Genomic DNA, 21513 nt, shown 5'->3' on the forward strand with positions numbered 1-21513 from the left:
ATACTCATTACTGCACCTGCTTAATAACCTACGACAACTCTGTTTTGAGCTGACTTTGCCGTTGACCAGAGCAAGGCCTTGCAAGGCAGCTTGGTTCCAAAACCCAAACTTTTGGTCGGGCCATCTTAAATCGAGTCGACTCACTCCTACACTCCTACAGGACTCCCAATTGCTCTGGCAATGTTTGTTTGTTTTTTTGCAGAGGGAAGAGGGCCTTGTTTTTTTGGCTTTCCAAAATTGGTAGTGAATTTTTTTGTAATGTTTTTTTTTCCTTAATTTTAAACAACAACTACAAAAACAAGTGAAATCACCAGGAATTCAGGAAATATTTTTAAATTTATGTAATCTATTCCCAAGTATTCCCACAAATAAAAAATAGATATATGAGCAATGTAATCAAGGTATGAATTATTATTATTTTCAAATACAATCTCTTTTTGGGCTGAGTTGTGGTCAATTTGCAGAGTACAAAAATATTGTAATTATGTTCCTGCCCCCTGACCATACACTCTGACAAAATTCGCCCCACAACTGAATCTAGTTGCCTACCCAATACTTATTTTCCACCATAATTTGCAAATAAATTCATTAAAAGTCCTACAATGTGATTTTCTGGATTTTTTTTCTCTCATTTTGTCTGTCATAGTTGAAGTATACCTATGATGAAAATTACAGGCCTCTCTCATCTTTTTAAGTGGGAGAACTTGCACAATTGATGGCTGACTAAATACTTTTTTGCCCCACTGTATATATACCAGTCAAAAGTTTTAGAACACCTACTCATTCAAGGGTTTTTCTTTATTTTTACTATTTTCTACATCTGCATTTTTAATCAGCCAGCTCAGCTTCTAAGCTGTTTACTTCAGACTGTGAGAACAGTTTGAGGCAGTTATATCGCTGTCAGCAATATGAGTGGATAAGATTATTGAAATACTGTACTGGTGTTATGTGTCATAAGAATCCTACTGGACCGTTTTAGCCAACTGAAATTTGAGACAAATAGAAGTGCCTCCAGAATCTTCAATATGTCATACTGTAGATAAATAACACATTGGATTTAACAGTTTTATGAGCTTTAATTGACAGCCTAAATGTTTCTGTTCTAGATTTAAATCTTAATTTAATAGGGTTCCACCAGGGTGATAAATCAAAGTGAGCAAAGCACGAGGTAACGACCATCTACATCACAAGCATGAGGTGAGGAGACAGTTCAGATGTGTTTACAAGCTAAACAATATAAATAACAGGTGAACATATATATTAAGTTGTTGATGAGGATTAATGCCACTAAAATGGAACTAAATCAGGTCAGATTAGACTTAAATCAGGTCAGATGAAAACTGTATTAGTGGTTGTGGGGAAACATGCACTCACTCCATTACAGTATTTGAGGGTCAGTGGGAGTAACATTGGAATCAATTTGATTAATCAAACAATTTTTTTGACATTGTAATAATTATTAGCAATGACATATCTACTTCATGTAAATTCAGTGAAATTCAATTCAGAGACAAACATGACATTAAAAATTAATGTACTGGGAGTGTGGTGTTCCTGGAAGTGGGAGGTGCTAGTGAGAGACAGACACACAGGTCTGGGGGGGAGGTCTCTCCTACAATCCATGTCCTTCCCCAGGGTGGTCCATAATTAACTGTTGCTTGGTTGGCACTTCAAACCAGATATAAGGAGGCTGAGGCCCCAGCATCCATAAGTCAGATACCTTCTTCCTCTGTGGTAAGACCTCTCCAACTTTTACATTTGTCTCATGTTTGCACTCTGAGGCAGTAGCTAACTGCAGTGTTTGAATTAAGTTATGCATGTCTCTTGTAAGATTTAACAGTATGCAATAAAGTGGCATTGATTTAAAATGTTTTACTTTACATCTCATTTACATAAATTGAGGGGGTTCTAGAATGTAACTGGGCTTTCAGGGGTAATTATCTGAATGTGTAGTAAATTGAGTTGGTGTTCTAGAATGTAACTGGGCTTTCAGGGGTAATTATCTGAATGTGTAGTAAATTGAGTTGGTGTTCTAGAATGTATCTGGGTTTCAGGGGAATTTATTTGAATTCCTGACAGAATGTGTAGTAAATTGAGTTGGTGTTCTAGAATGTAACTGGGTTTCAGGGGAATTTATTTGAATTCCTGACAGAATGTCTGGATGTGTAGTAAAGTGAGTTGCCAAAATGTTTTTGACGGCTAAATGATGAGCATTTAGACTTGTGTGTTTTCACAACACTCTAATGTGTCACAGGTTCCTCAAAGAAGTACACATTCATCTGTAGGAGGGGAAAAAGAAGGTGAGACATGGTTTGACTCTTCACATAAAAAGTGAGAGAATATTCTGAGCGATACTGCTCACCTAACTCTGTTGACTGGGGAGGAAGCACCACAGAGTCAATCATGTTTCTTGTTTCATCACTTTCCTAGTGATCCGTCACCATGAGTACGGACGCTGAGATGCAAATCTACGGCAAGGCTGCCATATACCTCCGTAAGCCTGAGAGGGAAAGGATTGAGGCACAAACCGCACCCTTTGATTCAAAGAACTCCTGCTATGTGACAGACAAGGCGGAGCTGTACCTTAAGGGTCTGGTCACTGCCAGGGCCGACGGGAAGTGTACTGTAACAGTCACGAAACCTGACGGCACTAAGGAGGTAAGCCTCATCTGAAAAGTTTTCAAGTTTGTGCAAATAACTCTATTCCTTGAAAAACCATCTTAAAGAAAATGTCAACAACAAAAAAAAGTTTTTTTTTTAAATATACACATACATGCATGCACACACTCTGTTTGCAATACTAGTGTTTAACATCATTTTTGAATGACTACCTCATCTCTGATTACCACACCTACAATAATCTGTAAGTTCCCTCAGTCAAGCAGTGAATTTGAAACACAGATTCAACCACTAAGACCAGGGAGGGTTTCCAGTGCCTTGCAAAGAAAGGCACCTACTGGTAGATGGGTAAAAACAACTAAAACATTTTAATTACACTTTGGATGGTATGTCAATACACTCAGTCACCACAAATATACAGGCGCCCTTCCTAATTAAGTTGCCTAAGAGGAAGGAAATCACTCAGGGATTTCACCATGAAGCCAATGGTGACTTTAAAACAGTTACAGAGTTTAATGGCTGTGATAGGAGAAAACTGAGGATGGAGCAACAACATTATAACAATGCTAACCTAAATGAAAGAGCGAAAAGGAGAAATCTTATACAGAATAAAAAATATTCCAAAACATGCTTCCTATTTTTGCATTAAAAGTAAAACTCTAAAGAATGTGGCAAAGAAATTAACGTCATGTCCTGAAGACCAAGTGTTATGTTTGGAGCAAATCCAACACGATTGAATACCACACTTAATATTTTCAGCAGGACAATAACCTAAAACACAAGGCCAAATATACGGTGGAGTTGTTTACCAAGACGACATTGAATTGCCTACAGTTTACTTAAATTTGCTTGAAACTCTATGACACAACTTGAAAATGGCTGCTGTCTATCAATGATCAACAACCAGCTTGAAGAATATAAAAAAGAATAATGGGCAATTATTGTACTAACCAGGTGTGTAAAGCTCTTGGAGACTTACCCAGAAACACTCACAGCGAGGGTAAAGCTCTTGGAGACTTACCCAGAAACACTCACAGCTGTAATCTCTGCCAAAGGTTATTCTAACATGTATTGACTCAGGTGTGTGAATACTTATGTAAATGAGATATTTCTGTATTTCATTATCAATAAATGTGCAACATTTTATTTTAAAAATATCTATTTAATAAATGTTGAATCCAGGCTGTAATACAACAAAATCTGGAATAAATTAAGGGGTATGAACACTTTGAAGCATTTACTTGCGTTTTTGAAGGCACTATATAACTAACACATTGACTAGTCAAGAATCACCATGTATGTGTCAGTGGGTGATAACTAAGTAGCTGGATTAAATATGGATATGCATTTTTTTAAATGATTAAACTTGTATTTAATGAGCAAAAAGCATTCAGTCATGTCCACTTTGATCTGTGTGTAAACCTAGATTTCTGACTGTTTCAGGAAGGAAAAGAGTTCAAAGAGGCAGACATCTATGAGATGAACCCCCCTAAGTATGACAAGATTGAGGACATGGCCATGATGACCTACCTGAATGAAGCCTCTGTGTTGTATAACCTCAAAGAGCGTTATGCAGCATGGATGATCTATGTAAGTAACCTGCACATACATACAACCACATACATGAACATAAGAAATACATAAATACAGTACTACCCATACAGAGGAGTCTAAAAATATTGACACTCTTGATAAATATGAGCAAAAATGTATTCTAAAATCTTTTATGAGTTGGTAGGGATCTTAGACCATCCATACAGAACCCTTCCTGATCCTTGACATTCTTATGGACTGCCCACTTGAATTCAAACCACAGGTTTTCAATGGGTTTCAAGTCCCGAGACTGAGATGGCCTTTGCAAAATGTTGACTTTGTGGCCAATTAACCATTTCATTGCAGATTTTCATGTGAACGTGGGTTTATTGTCCTGCTGGTAGATTAACTTGCGGTCAAGTTTCAGCCTCCTGGCAGAGGCAACGAGGTTTTCGGCTAAAATATCCTGGTACTTGATAATGTACATGATACCATTGACCTTAACAATGGCCTCAGGACCAGTGGAAGCAAAATAGCTCCAAAACATCAAAGATCCACCACTGTATTTTACAGTAGGAATTGGGATTCTTTTCTGCTTCTGCATTCTAATTTCAGCACCAAACCCATCACTGGTTGGCTTACCCAAAGAGCTCTATTTCCGTGTCATCCAACAAATGTAAACGGCCGGAGTTTACTAAAATGGAACTTACACTTGGATTTGAACCAGTGCTTTGGTCGGATGACATGAAAATAGACCTCTAAAAATTTAACCCCGATCTCTTTGAGAGAGAAATATATTACTTGTTAAAAACAAAATACTTTTTATCAAGCAATTGTATTAGTATAAAAATATATACTTTTGCAGCCGACAATATATCTCAGTAAAGTGACACCACTGTAATGAATGGTAGAAACCAGAACATATCAATACAGTAGACCCACATCAGTAAGCCAAAGTACACCCAGATCCTCACATAATTTCAGGTAAATGTCAATCTGACTTTACTAATCCCCTCATTTATTTATTCTTTCATCCAGACCTACTCTGGGCTCTTCTGTGCCACGGTGAACCCCTACAAGTGGCTCCCTGTGTACGACATGGAGGTTGTCAACGCCTACAGAGGGAAGAAGAGGATGGAGGCTCCACCCCATATTTTCTCGGTCTCTGACAACGCCTTTCAGTTCATGCTGATTGGTACGAGCTTTCATGGATGGATGGATGGATGGATGGATGGATGGATGGATGAATGAATGTCCATAAGGACATATGGATCTCAAAGTCAATTAAGTGCTTATGGAAAGATGGATGGATGCATCAATGGAATAGAGGTATCTACCGTTTTCTAGTCTAGGTAATAACAGTTTGCTGGGAATGTCTGATTTCACTACCCTTGAATGGAAAATGTTCCAAAGTTAAATTCATGATGATGCTATGAATTAAATAATGTCCCCATGTGTTTGAGTATGATAAGTAATGTGTTTTTTGGTTCCAGATAAGGAGAACCAGTCCGTCCTGATTACGTAAGTTGTTTACTAAAATGTCACTTGAGAAAGTGTTTCTATTGTAATAAGTTGGGTCACTTGGTGTGATGAAATACATGACAATAGGGATTAGAGCATCAGGTTATGTGTAATAACGAGTCGATGAGTGGAACTATTTGTTAAAGACTTATGTCAGAACACAGGTTAACAGTGTATTTTTCTATGCTATTTCTTAGTGAAAGCCAATCTGACACTCAAACATGTAACTAAAACCCCTCTTTCTCTGTCATATAAACCAGCGGAGAATCCGGTGCAGGAAAGACTGTCAACACCAAGCGTGTCATCCAGTACTTCGCCACCATTGCAGTGTCTGGTGGAGAGAAGAAGAAGGAAGTAGACCCCAGCAAAATGCAGGTAGGTTGTTCTTATGTTTGCCTTTTTAACACATTTCAAGCAATGAAGAAAAAAATTACTTTAGCACTTTACCAGTTTTTGATCAACTTTTGTTTGTCTCAATCAGGGGTCTCTTGAGGATCAGATCATTGCAGCTAACCCTCTGCTGGAGGCTTACGGTAATGCCAAGACAGTGAGGAACGACAACTCGTCTCGCTTTGTAAGTATGAAGGGCATGCTGTGGAAGTTAACTTATATTGGAAACATGTATTTCATTAGTTCCCTATAGTATACACTTTAAAATGTTACTCTTGATTTGCTGTAGTAATAAAAACAAATACCAACCACTACCAATTTAAAAAAAAAAAAAGATTTGCAATCCACTTAAAAATTCACATTTCCTGTTGCTGCAGGATTTCCCCCCTTCTGTAGCAAACTGGATCATACATCAAGATCCTATATCTGTATCAATAGATCCAACATCTGTCCAACAAACTAACATTTACAGGGGTCTATCAAAGTCAAATGTTAGATTAATTTGTTGGCCTATTTATAACCCCCATAATCTTCAACAGGGTAAATTCATCAGGATTCACTTCCAAGGTGGTAAACTGGCTAAAGCTGATATTGAGACCTGTGAGTTGGATTTGATTGTTTCTCAATGCTTTGCTAAATTCATACAGATAATTTTTTGGAGATCATATCATCAAATGTAATTTTATCCCATGTTCTCTTCTCTCTTTCTCTGTGTGTCATTCACTCATTCTCTTTCTCTCTCAGACCTGCTGGAGAAGTCCAGAGTGTCCTTCCAGCTGCCCGATGAGAGAGGCTACCACATCTTCTTCCAGATGATGACAGGCCACAAACCTGACATAGTTGGTACGACAAAGTAGAGGTCCAGAGAAAATGATTCCCACCCCGATTTTCCCCTAACCCTACCACTCCTCCCCTAACCCTACCACTCCTCCCCTAACCCTACCACTCCTCCCCTAACCCTACCACTCCTCCCATAGCCCTACCACTCCTCCCCTAACCCTACCACTCCTCCCCTAACCCTATCATCCCTACCACTCCTTCCCTAACCCTATCATCCCTACCACTCCTCCCCTAACCCTACCACTCCTCCCCTAACCCTACCACTCCTCCCCTAACCCTATCATCCCTACCACTCCTCCCCTAACCCTACCACTCCTCCCCTAACCCTACCACTCCTCCCATAACCCTACCATCCCTCCCCTCCCCTAATCCCTACCACTCCTCCCATAGCCCTACCACTCCTCCCCTAATCCCTACCACTCCTCCCCTAACCCTACCACTCCTCCCCTAACCCTACCACTCCTCCCCTAACCCTACCACTCCTCCCCTAACCCTACCACTCCTCCCCTAACCCTACCACTCCTCCCCTAACCCTATCATCCTTACCACTCCTCCCATAGCCCTACCACTCCTCCCCTAACCCTACCACTCCTCCCCTAACCCTACCATCCCTCCTCTAATTGGAGTTAACAAAGGGACAACAATACTTAGGCTTCTACTTCCAGTTTATACATACTATATACATTTTACATACACAATGTATTTTACAATAGTTGTCTTTTGTTTGTTATTTGTCCCATGCTTCATCTACCCACAACCCCTCCACACTATAATCCACACTAATAATACTATTACAATGAGTACATCCAAGATAACAAGGCATCTAGACATTTGGAAGGTCTCTGGGAAATATCTATCAAGTAATGCACTGTGATGCACTAGTCCACATCTCAGTCTCCTCTTTTGATGCTATTCATTATATACTACATGTATCATTGAGTCCATCTATTGAGTAAAGGAGGGAGAGATACTGTAAAGTAGGACAGCAGAATTCTAAGAGATTTAACTGACAAGCTGTTCTCTTTGTCCACAGAAATGGCGCTCATCACCACCAACCCCTACGACTTCCCCATGTGTAGTCAGGGACAAATCACTGTGGCCAGCATCAATGACAATGAAGAGCTGGATGCCACAGATGTGAGTAAAACAAAGGGTGAACCAAACTCTAGATAGGGAATGGGTAGGACCACCATACACACTGAATGCTCTGTGCAATTCCAACTTGGTGGTAGCTGAGAATCTTCATGTATTTTTTTTCACATACCAAACTACCATTCAGTTCATCACTGTTGTACTTCCTCTTTAATGCCAGGATGCCATTACCATCCTGGGCTTCACTAATGAAGAGAAGCAGGCCATCTACAAGCTGACAGGAGCTGTATTGCACCATGGCAACTTGAAATTCAAGCAGAAACAACGTGAGGAGCAGGCCGAGCCAGACGGCACAGAGGGTGAGTCCCACTCATAGATATACAAAATATAAAGCATTAGTCCCATTCCCAAAGATAGAAATATACTGAGTGTACAAAACATTAGGAACACCTTCCTAACATTGAGTTGCACCCCCTTTTGCCCTCAGAACAGCATAAATGTGTCAGGGCCTGGACTCGAAAACGTGTCGAAAATGTTCCACAGGGGTGCCGGCCCATGCTGGCTCTAATGCTTCCCACAATTGTGTCAAGTTGGCTGGATGTCCTTTTGGTGGTGGATCATTCTTTATACACACAGGAAATTGCTGAGTGTGAAAAACCCAGCAGCGTTGCAGTTCTTGACACACTCAAATCGGTGCGGGCACCTACTACCATACCCTGTTCAAAGGAATGTAAATTGTCAGGCCCATTCAGCCTCTGAATGGCACACATACACAATCCATGTCTCAACAGTATCAAGGCTTAAAAATCCTTCTTTAACCGGTCTCCCCCCTTCATCTACACTGATTGAAGTGGAATTAACAAGGGATCATAGCTTTCACCTGGATTCACCTGGTCAGTCTATGTCATGGAAAGAGCAGGTGTTCCTTATGTTTTGTCCACCCAGTGTAGAACACGTACGTTTCATATGAAAGTCAGGCAGGAGTTTCTTTTATTAAGACACAATTCCAACCTCCAGAAATGATTTGAAATGATGGATATGTGAGAAAACCTAAACCTAACCCACAACAAAAAGATAGCCAAACTATTTTGTCAGTGTGAAATCAGAAACAAGTGATATTGTGTCCCTGAGTCTGTTGTTGTTGGTTCTCTCTCCAGTGGCTGATAAAATCGGCTACCTGCTGGGCCTGAACTCAGCTGAGATGTTGAAGGCTCTGTGCTACCCCAGAGTGAAGGTCGGCAACGAGTATGTGACCAAGGGACAGACTGTGCCTCAGGTAAGTCAGCCAAACACAGCATCTACCATTTTCTGAGCACCATAATTATTTTGGGGAATGAGTGCATAGCTAAAAAAAAAATGTATCTTGTTTTTCTCTTACGCTCTTATCACAAGACATGGTCAATATCTCACGTATTAATTTGAGGTATTATCATTGCAGGTTAATAACTCAGTCAGTGCTCTGGCCAAGTCCATCTATGAGAGGATGTTCTTGTGGATGGTCATCCGTATCAATGAGATGTTGGACACAAAGCAGCCAAGACAGTTCTATATCGGTGTGCTCGACATTGCCGGGTTTGAGATCTTTGACGTGAGTATGAGACCAGAACAAGACAATTAGTTGTGATTGAGATGGATTACAGTCTTGTATGATGAAATTACCCCTTTTAAAATTCCATCAACAGTACAACAGCATGGAGCAGCTGTGCATCAACTTCACCAATGAGAAACTGCAACAGTTTTTCAACCACACCATGTTCGTCCTGGAGCAAGAGGAGTACAAGAAGGAGGGAATCGTCTGGGCCTTCATTGACTTCGGCATGGACTTGGCTGCCTGCATTGAGCTTATTGAGAAGGTAAGATGTCTGTGAAGATTGTAATGGACCGCAAAAGCAAAGATCATAGTGAGGCCTGTGTGAGACATGATCACAGTGGTACAACGTATCTGACTGTTGAGAATTCAATATGTTTCCTATTATGTGATCTGTAATCTGCAAATAGAATGTTTACTAAAGGAATGAATGTGATCCTAAATGGAAATATCACTAATTTGATATACATCTATTTTCGTGAAGCCATTGGGCATCTTCTCCATCCTTGAAGAGGAGTGCATGTTCCCCAAGTCTTCAGACACCACCTTCAAGGACAAGCTGTACTCCCAGCATCTTGGCAAAACAAAGGCGTTTGAGAAGCCCAAGCCTGCCAAAGGCAAGGCAGAGGCCCACTTCTCCCTGGTGCACTACGCCGGAACTGTGGACTACAACATCACTGGGTGGCTGGAGAAGAACAAGGACCCCCTGAACGACTCAGTATGTCAGCTGTACGGGAAGTCCTCAGTCAAACTTTTGGCTGCCCTGTATCCTGCTGCCCCACCTGAGGGTAAGACTAGCCTCATGTCAAAATATTTAATTAAGCACTTGTTACACCCAAATGTTCTTTAAAGTCGTTGAATGTATCAGAATTTCTCAGGGTTTATTACTGGGTTAATTTAATCATACAATAGGTGTTATTCTACACAATCTCATTGGCAGCATTTTGCCTCCAGATAAGTGTAAATTCTCTGGTTTATAATTAGTGTGCTTGCTGAAGACAAGACCACTCTAGATTTCTTACATACTCTTCTAATTATTATATTCATTCCACCCGCTCTAGGAAATGTACTTGTCTAGTTATCTTTAACTTTTCCACATTTTAACAGATACAACCAAGAAAGGAGGCAAGAAGAAGGGTGGTTCCATGCAGACTGTGTCCTCCCAGTTCAGGGTGAGCTTTTGAAATGTGTAGATTCAGTCCTTCAAAAGGTGCATTGTTTATCATAAATGGTGTCTGTGAAAATGGTTTGTAACCCCCTTACAGGAGAACTTACATAAGCTGATGACCAATTTGAGGAGCACTCATCCTCACTTTGTGCGCTGCCTGATCCCCAACGAGTCAAAGACTCCAGGTACAGGAAATATTGAGTTAAATATGTCATCTTATCAGTATAATATCAGTAACCTTAACGATCCCAATCTTTAACAAGTTTATGAGTATTAAAATAGACTTGTTTTGTTTTACCAGGTCTGATGGAGAACTTCCTGGTTATCCACCAGCTCAGGTGTAATGGTGTACTGGAGGGTATCAGGATCTGCAGAAAGGGATTCCCCAGCAGAATCATCTACGCTGACTTCAAGCAGAGGTATACAAACATAAATGCACACATACTCACACATCTGCTCCAAGGATAAGCTTACATTTTACGTAATATAACCAACCTACAACTGCACATATGTAAATAATATATCTTTATTCAGGTACAAAGTACTGAATGCCAGCGTCATCCCTGAGGGCCAGTTCATGGACAACAAGAAGGCTTCTGAGAAGCTGCTTGGGTCCATTGATGTGAATCACGAGGATTACAAGTTTGGACACACCAAGGTCAGTCAAAAACCCCCAGCAAAAGCTGACAACAAAACACAACTTGAATAATAATTTAAACCTTTACCATATAAAATCTCTCCAGTTGATCTCTCCATCCTTTTGTTCTTTCTTCTTCATTTAACTAATGGAAAAGGTGGAAAAACATTGTACTGTTTTTCTTCAAAGTCATACATGACAAGTATAGAAGAGAAACTAAAGTCATTATCATGTGCATTGTGTTAGACTGCAGTTATCTGTATCTGTGTACATTATTAACCTACAACTGTACAATAACTAACATCTCAGAAACAACCTATCCCATGGTTTGGTTGCAACCATTGCAGAATTAATGATGTTTAAATCAATCTAGTGGTTTGACCCTTTCTATCTGTCACCATCTGTGGTTCCATTGACCATGTTAACCTGTTGCTCAGGTGTTCTTCAAAGCCGGTCTGCTGGGTGTCCTGGAGGAGATGAGAGATGAGAAGCTGGCCACTCTGGTCGGCATGGTCCAGGCTCTCAGCCGTGGATTCCTCATGAGGAGAGAGTTCACCAAGATGATGGAGAGGAGGTGAGGAATAATACATTTACATTACATTTAAGTCATTTAGCAGATAGACATCTTGGCAAAGCTTTCTGTCAACCACCTGTATCTAATGCATTATGATTATATACTGTATATGCTGTGAGTTTTTCAGAATGAGAAAGTACATCTTATAATGGTCTACCAAAGATTTTGGGTTCATTCATTTAGTCCAGAAATGGATGTAGCAACTAAGGATTCTAGCTTAATAGTTGGAGTTTGAGACTTGGCTGTTCAATTGTCATTTACATTTGTGGAATTTACCCATTCATCCTTGAAGAATATAAAATGTCTCATGAGCTTAGAATGCACGACCTGTCAGATCTTGCATCTAGAGAGCTGTCTATGTATTTAAGAGGGGTTACATGTCCCTAGCCCCATTCCTCAGCTGTAAACAAACAGTGGCAGGTGGTTCTGTTTTGTTGTTCATCTAATCCCAGAATGTAGCTTTAAGCATGTCATTCACCATGTCACTCACCATGTCACTTCGTCCTTTCTGTCGACCAGAGAATCAATTTACTCCATCCAGTACAACATCCGCTCATTCATGAATGTCAAAACCTGGCCATGGATGAAGTTGTACTTCAAGATCAAGCCCCTGCTGCAGAGCGCTGAGACTGAGAAGGAGCTGGCCAACATGAAGGAGAACTATGAGAAGATGACGACAGACCTGGCCAAGGCTCTGGCTACAAAGAAGCAAATGGAGGAGAAGTTGGTGGCCCTGACACAGGAGAAGAACGACCTGGCGCTCCAAGTCGCATCTGTGAGTGAACAACTACCCTCGTATGGGCACATTTACATACACATGAATACACACACATTTGTATTTCCCATGTTATATATCTCTTGATTTTCTATTGATTTGCTCTGACCTCTTTGAGTAACATGTATACTTGGATACAAAGTGAGGCCTCTGATTTTTTCCCCTCTGTTCTGAAACCAGGAAGGAGAGAGTCTGAACGATGCTGAGGAAAGGTGCGAGGGGCTCATCAAAAGCAAGATCCAGCTGGAGGCCAAACTCAAAGAGACGACCGAGAGGCTGGAGGATGAGGAGGAGATCAATGCTGAGTTGACTGCCAAGAAGAGGAAGCTGGAGGATGAGTGTTCTGAGCTGAAGAAGGACATTGATGACCTGGAGCTCACCCTGGCCAAAGTGGAGAAGGAGAAGCACGCCACTGAAAACAAGGTATTGTGTCTTACTATAGACAGTCTAACCAACAATAATCCAATCAATACATAGTTTAACAGAAATGGAATTCACGTTGTAGTGTGGGTGCAGGAACAATTAGGACACAATAGTAAAATTTCAATTGTGGGGTACCCAAATGTATTACATGTTCTTCTCCCCCCTCATGGGGCGGCAGGGAGTCTAGTGGTTAGAGTGTTGGACTAATAACAGAAAGGTTACCCGAGATGACAAGGTAAAACATTTATGAAAAAATATATATCTGTCATTCTGCCCCTGAACAAGGCATTGTTCTTTGGCCGTCATTGAAAATAAGAATTTGTTCTTAACTGACTTGCCTATTTAAATAAAGGTTTAAAAAAAAGTAATGTTTGACTACACTGGCATGGTGAACACTGCCACCTAGTGTTGAATCTATAGTACAGTAATTGTTGAGGCATTTCTAATCTAAATTAATTGAAGGCAATATATAACAAACTAAATCTCCCCATTATGGTGTAGTATAATTATGTTGTGGCAATTTTCAGGTTAAAAACCTGACAGAGGAGATGGCGTCTATGGATGAGAGTGTTGCCAAGCTGACCAAGGAGAAGAAAGCCCTCCAAGAGGCCCACCAGCAGACACTGGATGACCTGCAGGCAGAGGAGGACAAAGTCAACACTCTGACCAAGGCCAAGACCAAGCTGGAACAGCAAGTGGACGACGTGAGTGGAGTTTGACATTTTGGCCATGATAGCATGTAAGATGATATTATCTTCAGTTGTTTAGATTTTAACAATATCTGTGTTTTTATCTTATAGCTTGAGGGTTCTCTGGAGCAAGAGAAGAAGCTCCGTATGGACCTTGAGAGAGCCAAGAGAAAGCTGGAGGGAGATCTGAAACTGGCCCAGGAGTCCATAATGGACCTGGAGAATGACAAGCAGCAAGCTGATGAGAAAATCAAGAAGTAAACACAAACAAATGAGAATAGTATTACCTGCTATAATGGTAGTTTTTGGCTAATTCTTGTAATTATGAATTAGCATTTACATGTGATTCTTAAAAGCAAAGTGAATGGTGTGATCCTCTCCCTTTACACTATCGAACCAAAACCAACTCTGCATTTGACATGTTTGTGTTTCTTAGGAAGGAGTTTGAGACCACCCAGCTCCTCAGCAAGATTGAGGATGAGCAGTCTCTGGGAGCTCAGCTGCAGAAGAAGATCAAGGAACTCCAGGTACAGTACAGGATATAAGCTTCAGTACAGAAAAGTACAGACTTGAATAATTTCCTTTAAAAAAATGGACACTTTTTCTGGCAGCAGACAGTTTTCCAGGTGGCTTCTGATGGCTCAGTAGGTTGGAAGATGGTGTTTCTTGTTGGTGCTTCTTACCATCCCCACTCAGCCCTCAATGACAATATCCATGTTAAAATGGCTTATATCCATCTAGAGTCCTTTGTCTAACTTCTTACCTTTGAGGGTTTGGTTCCTGCATGGGACACTGTCTACTGAATATATTAGTGTAACTGGCTTTTTATTAAACACATTTATGCAAAATATACATACTATTATTATTTTGTGAGGTTCAATTGTTTCAACTGTATTGTAGTGTTCATCCCCCTGCTCCTGCCCCTGTTCTAGGCCCGTATTGAGGAGCTGGAGGAGGAAATTGAGGCTGAGCGTGCTGCCAGGGCTAAGGTTGAGAAGCAGAGGGCCGATCTCTCCAGGGAACTTGAGGAGATCAGCGAGAGGCTGGAGGAGGCCGGAGGCGCCACTGCTGCTCAGATTGAGATGAACAAGAAGCGTGAGGCTGAGTTCCAGAAGCTGCGTCGTGATCTTGAAGAGTCCACCCTGCAGCATGAGGCCACAGCCGCCGCTCTGCGCAAGAAGCAGGCCGACAGTGTGGCTGAGCTCGGGGAGCAGATCGACAATCTGCAGCGTGTCAAGCAGAAGCTGGAGAAGGAGAAGAGCGAATACAAGATGGAGATTGATGACCTCTCTAGCAACATGGAGGCCGTCGCCAAGACTAAGGTGAGTAGTGATGTTTTGATCAAGCAGTGTTGAGGAGGGTCAACTACATTACCATTCAAGTGAACTGAAGTTGACAGGAGTCACATATATAAAGTAATGATGGAACATGTTTCACTAACAGGGCAATCTGGAGAAGATGTGCCGTACTCTTGAGGACCAGCTGAGTGAGCTCAAGACTAAGAATGATGAGAATGTTCGCCAGGTCAACGACATCAGCGGACAGAGAGCCAGACTCCTGACAGAAAATGGTACCATCAACAATGAACAACAAGACAATGCTTTCCTTCAGTAGAACACAACATGTATTGGGGGCTATATGCACATAGTCCACTCCACATACGTGGTGAACAGTACAGTAGAAACTAACATTGCCCTACAATACCTCAGAATCCATTTTCAATCTTAGAGAACAGAGACCCTATTTACAAAATGTCCCTCTGTCCCTGCAGGTGAGTTTGGCCGTCAGCTGGAGGAGAAGGAAGCCCTGGTGTCTCAACTGACCAGAGGCAAACAGGCCTTCACCCAGCAGGTGGAGGAGCTGAAGAGGGCGACTGAGGAGGAGGTCAAGGTAAGGGACCCAAGATGGACTCCACCGTCCACAGAGTTTAGAGCTATATCTTCATATAGATGGTGACTACACCACCCTGTCTCTCCACCCTCAGAGACTTCTACTGTCTCACCAACCTCAGAGACTCCTACTGTCTCTCCATCCTCTGAGACTCCTACTGTCTCTCCATCCTCTGAGACTCCTACTGTCTCTCCATCCTCTGAGACTCCTACTGTCTCTCCACCCTCAGAGACTTTGACCATAATGTGTTTGACTATCTCACTCATCTCTCCTTGTCTTTCATTCTCACAGGCTAAAAATGCACTGGCCCACGGTGTCCAGTCTGCACGCCATGACTGTGACCTCCTGAGGGAGCAGTTTGAGGAGGAGCAGGAGGCCAAGGCAGAGCTGCAACGCGGCATGTCCAAGGCCAACAGTGAGGTGGCTCAGTGGAGGACTAAGTATGAAACTGATGCTATCCAGCGCACAGAGGAGCTGGAGGAGGCCAAGTGAGTCGCACACAAAAGAAAAACTCAGATATGGTGTGGATGGTGAGGGTGGTAGAGGGCTCTGACAAAATGATACATCAATATGTATTGTAACATATCTCTCACTCCATTAAAACACTCTCTGTTGTCCAACAGGAAGAAGCTGGCTCAGCGTCTGCAGGAGGCGGAGGAGACCATTGAGGCAACCAACTCCAAGTGCGCCTCCCTGGAGAAGACCAAGCAGAGGCTGCAGGGAGAGGTGGAGGACCTCATGATTGATGTTGAGAGAGCCAATGCATTGGCCGCCAACCTCGACAAGAAGCAGAGGAACTTTGACAAGGTGAAAATGAATAAACCTCACCTTAGGCTGATATTTACTGTTTGAAATATGATGAATTGTAGTATAATTGTAGCATATTTCTGATTCAAAACTCTTCATCAATGACTTCTGATGAAAATCCCATGGATTCTCCTAGGTTCTGGCAGAGTGGAAGCAGAAGTATGAGGAGGGCCAGGCTGAGCTGGAAGGAGCTCAGAAGGAGGCTCGCTCTATGAGCACTGAACTCTTCAAGATGAAGAACTCCTACGAGGAGGCTCTGGATCATCTGGAGACTCTGAAGAGAGAGAACAAGAACCTGCAACGTGAGCATTTGACAGCAAATCTATTTGGCTCATGTTTCATTTGCAATATTAATTGCTGTTAATAAATTCACTGTTATTATGATTCAATGTCAACTTCAGTGCATTGGCGATATCCACTGAAAATTTCCCAAGTCTAAATTGCTTCTGTGTGTGTGTGCAGAGGAGATCTCTGACCTGACTGAGCAGATCGGAGAGACTGGCAAGAGCATCCATGAGCTGGAGAAGGCCAAGAAGACCGTGGAGACAGAGAAGTCTGAGATCCAGACCGCTCTGGAGGAGGCTGAGGTACAAACTGCAGCTGTTTGATGGGAAAAGCAGCGTTACACAGCCAAAGCCAGCTGCAGTCCAATAATCCCTGTATTGGAGTATATTGTAGTCATATATATTTAATTCCTAAATCCAAATGTATTGAACACAATTGGCCTGACTGCCTCTGTTTGTCCAGGGCACACTGGAGCACGAGGAATCCAAGATTCTGCGTGTGCAGCTGGAGCTGAACCAGATCAAGGGTGAGGTGGACAGGAAGATCGCTGAGAAGGATGAGGAGATGGAGCAGATCAAGAGGAACAGCCAGAGGGTGGTTGACTCCATGCAGAGCACCCTGGACTCTGAGGTCAGGAGCAGGAATGATGCCCTGAGGGTGAAGAAGAAGATGGAGGGGGACCTGAACGAGATGGAGATCCAGCTGAGCCACTCCAACAGGCAGGCCGCTGAGGCCCAGAAACAGTTGAGGAACGTCCAGGGACAGCTCAAGGTAAAGGGACTGGGACATCAGGTTCAAACACCTGAACATGGAGAGGGATTTGTTTGTGAATCTGTAGAAAATAATAGAACAGAGGAATTGAATAGACTGAACTATATACTGTAGAAAGGTAGGGATATCCAGGGACAGCTCAAGGTATAGGGACACCAAGCTCCAGAACCTGAACATGGAGACGGATTTGTTTTGAAATCTGTAGAAAAGAATAGAACAGAGGAATTGAATAGAGTGAACTATGTGCTGTAGAAATGTAGGGATACTGGGTAAATTCTTCCCAGTGAACATTTCTATCACCCATCCTATCACCTCTACTTCCACAAGTCCTAATGAACGTATGTCATTGTGAACCCCAGGATGCCCAATTGCACCTTGATGACGCCGTCCGCGCTGCAGAAGACATGAAGGAACAGGCAGCCATGGTGGAGCGCAGAAACGGTCTGATGGTGGCTGAAATCGAGGAGCTGAGAGTTGCTCTGGAGCAGACAGAGAGAGGCCGCAAAGTGGCTGAGACTGAGCTGGTAGACGCCAGCGAGCGTGTTGGACTACTGCACTCCCAGGTATGGGTCAAAAGCCATTTCTAATGAAACTCAACCAAGCATACAGTTTAAACACACCTGGCATTTGACAGTGCTTGCCTTAGATTTTAGAATTTCAGTCTTGTGACTTGCAAGTTATCTTGAGAGTCAAACAAATCATCTTGTTTCCTTCTTAAGAACACCAGCCTTCTGAACACCAAGAAGAAGCTGGAGACTGACCTGGTGCAGGTGCAGGGAGAGGTGGACGACATCGTCCAGGAGGCCAGGAATGCAGAGGAGAAGGCCAAGAAGGCAATCACTGACGTGAGTCCTTGAATTACATCAACTTGATTTGTCCCCATGTGACAATGGTAGCTGGGCTGGTTAAGAACAACAAAGATCTGAGAGGGACATTATCATTGGTGCATAAATTAAACAAACTACTATTCTAGGCGGCCATGATGTCTGAGGAGCTGAAGAAGGAGCAGGACACCAGCTCTCACCTGGAGAGGATGAAGAAGAACCTGGAGGTCACAGTTAAGGACCTGCAGCACCGCCTGGATGAGGCTGAGAATCTGGCCATGAAGGGAGGCAAGAAGCAGCTCCAGAAACTGGAGTCCAGGGTGAGTTACCTGCAGGGTGGATTAGGGTGGATTGAAAGAATGATTGCTGGAAATGCATTTGATCATATAAAAATACACAGGAACATTGTTTAATGACTTGTTCTCACAATAACCCACCTAGATCAGGGGTTCCCAAATTTCTTTGCATCGGGGACCACCCCTTTTGTGATAGCGAATTCATCAGGGACCCCCTTCATAATATCAGAACACAACCCCTACTTTAAAGTGTATCAAAAATAGCATCCACGCAGATTTCCTATGACTTCTTCAGTGCATGACTGGACTAACCAAGTCTCGGGCCCTGGGAAATAACATGTTTAAGTCCCACTTCTTTGCATCTGAGAGAAAATGTTTCAGTTTTAAAGCTTAAATTACTGTGGATTTATGATCACAACAAAACAAATTATAATAATTGTACACTTTTTTAGTGGAGTTGATCCAAGACCGTTAAATAAAAAGGTATTTATAAAGACTTCTTCTAATCTGCCATTTCGATCATAATAATAATAATTCACAATAAATATCAACACAGAATATAATATACATTCATCCGATTAATGTCATAGTTATAATTTATCTCTCTATTGTAACGTCTCATTCAACAACCGTTGCTAGGCAAGCTAGCGTTGCTATGTGGGGCTACCAGCTAGCAGGCTAATGGATGAATTAGCTTGTTGGCTAGCGGACTTTAATAAGTTCGTAAAACCTAAAAACACAACATAACATCTCAACAAACATATGTACATACTCCAGAAACATTGCCGTCTTGAATATGGTGTTTTTCCACTCGCTTACTTTCAAAATAAAGACATTAAAATGTATTTATGTCGGTGCTTCTGTCTTGCTGTTGGCTCACTTGGCAAACTACTCTCAACTGCCAGAGCGCGAGCTCCATAATAGAAGCAATGTCACAACATTAAAACATGCGAGTGGTCACCTCTAGTAGCCGTACTGGTACTGCTCCAATACACCACAAAACTCATGACAAAATGGTTAAAAGTCCTATTTCAAATACAAGAATAATTGGGTTGTGAGCCTCCCAGACCCGTTGTTTAATCTAAGAGTTAATAACATAAATTGTGGATTAATAATATTATATTGTACAGTATTGCACCCTCTAAACGTTTTCCAAAGATCCCGGGCTGTTTAATCTGTTCTTGCTATAAATATTCATAAACAAATTGAAATTCCACTTTGGGAACCACTGACCTAGATAATGAAAAGTTGTTATAATTACAGAGTACATAGGGACAGATAACAATTGTGCCTCCTTGACTGGGTAGAAGATTCTACCGTTTTACAAATAGTTGTTAAGTCTGATTTGATTTCACCACCTCAAACAAATGCCTACATGTATTTGTTCCACAAAGGTGCGTGAGCTCGAGACTGAGGTGGAGGCCGAGCAGAGAAGAGGTGTAGATGCAGTCAAGGGAGTCCGCAAGTATGAGCGCAGAGTCAAGGAGCTCACTTACCAGGTAAGAGATAGAGAAAGTGCCTTCTTCACACACTTGACACTAACACAGAGAGGTTTGTGTATGAAACTATTGGGGCATTGATCATTTGATCTTCTCCCACAGACTGAGGAGGATAAGAAGAACGTTAACAGACTTCAGGACCTGGTAGATAAGCTGCAGTTGAAAGTGAAGGCCTACAAGAGGCAGGCTGAGGAAGCGGTGAGTCACAGACTAGGTTAAATACTCTGAAAGCATACAATGGAAAATGTTTTTTTCCCCCTACAAAACGTAATGTCCATACGGTTTAGTTGAAGTGTTGCTACAGCACACCAGTCAACAATGATAATTGATAGTGCAAGTAAATGCTGAAGAAATTATGCGCATTTGTGAGTGCCTCTTATGTGTTACCATCTTAAAGGAGATTGAATATGAATTTGCTGGTCTAGTGGTAGTGCTGGAGGCAGCGGTTTGTTCCGGTTCTGCCACTCACTTTCTCTGCAGTATCATATATCTCCCTGTATACATTGCTATTCTAAATCTGCCAATATGTGTTTTTCTGAAAATAATATTTTTATTTGCTACCTGAAGCTTCAAACGCTAATGTTCTGCTCTCCCTCCCTTTCCTCACCCAGGAGGAAGCAGCAAACCAGCACATGTCTAAGTTCAGGAAGGTTCAGCATGAGCTGGAGGAGGCTGAGGAGCGTGCTGACATCGCTGAGACTCAGGTCAACAAGCTCAGAGCCAAGACCCGTGACTCTGGAAAGGTACAGAACTGCTTCTAAACCTGTACCTGACTCATGTTCAGATATGACCACATCAACACCACCTATGATTCAGTCTCCTCAGAGGTCAATACAGACCTTTTACACTCAAATGTATTGAAGATCTCTAAGAACATTTCAGGAAGGGCAACAACAACAAAAAATATTATATAGTACTTATAGTATATACAGTACTTCAAAATTGAAAATCCAAGCTGAGCACTGAGCATTAAATGCTTGATACACATATTTATCATGTTCATTATTATTATTGATCCATTATATTATTTCTTTCTTCTTACAGGGAAAAGAAGTTGCTGAATAAACAAGACCAAAGTATTGAAGATCAAAGTCTTACCATTTTCCTGTGTTGCATAAAATATGATTTTCATGGTGAAATGTTGAGCATTGATTAAAAACATGTGGATCTACATACACTTCCTTTGTGACTGTGGACTTATTACTCAGCAACAGCTTTTTAATACCATAATATATTGTACTTTAATTAAAGGAGCAATCTGGGATTCCAACATCAACAAAGTGTTTTCCCCC

At 41.8% G+C, this 21513-nt stretch overlaps 1 protein-coding gene across 1 annotated transcript; it reads left to right on the plus strand.

The window, feature by feature from the left end:
* Nucleotides 1-2434: 2434 nt before the first annotated feature.
* On the plus strand, nucleotides 2435-21398 carry LOC135533174 (myosin heavy chain, fast skeletal muscle-like). Its single transcript, XM_064960580.1, has 39 exons — nucleotides 2435-2658; nucleotides 4063-4209; nucleotides 5191-5347; nucleotides 5646-5673; nucleotides 5934-6048; nucleotides 6155-6247; nucleotides 6603-6663; nucleotides 6808-6906; nucleotides 7937-8040; nucleotides 8216-8354; nucleotides 9153-9271; nucleotides 9434-9583; nucleotides 9678-9848; nucleotides 10068-10371; nucleotides 10691-10755; nucleotides 10849-10936; nucleotides 11053-11170; nucleotides 11286-11409; nucleotides 11826-11962; nucleotides 12482-12737; nucleotides 12918-13160; nucleotides 13688-13864; nucleotides 13961-14106; nucleotides 14286-14376; nucleotides 14782-15171; nucleotides 15293-15419; nucleotides 15621-15739; nucleotides 16031-16227; nucleotides 16363-16546; nucleotides 16683-16848; nucleotides 17009-17133; nucleotides 17294-17602; nucleotides 17962-18165; nucleotides 18322-18447; nucleotides 18576-18746; nucleotides 20117-20221; nucleotides 20324-20419; nucleotides 20833-20964; nucleotides 21266-21398. The coding sequence occupies exons 1-39, from the start codon at nucleotides 2443-2445 to the stop codon at nucleotides 21284-21286; spliced, it is 5820 nt and encodes a 1939-aa protein (XP_064816652.1). The 5' UTR covers nucleotides 2435-2442; the 3' UTR covers nucleotides 21287-21398.
* Nucleotides 21399-21513: the final 115 nt, after the last annotated feature.

The sequence above is a fragment of the Oncorhynchus masou genome, chromosome 5 (assembly GCF_036934945.1).
Source record: "Oncorhynchus masou masou isolate Uvic2021 chromosome 5, UVic_Omas_1.1, whole genome shotgun sequence".
NCBI classification, from domain to species: domain Eukaryota; kingdom Metazoa; phylum Chordata; class Actinopteri; order Salmoniformes; family Salmonidae; genus Oncorhynchus; species Oncorhynchus masou.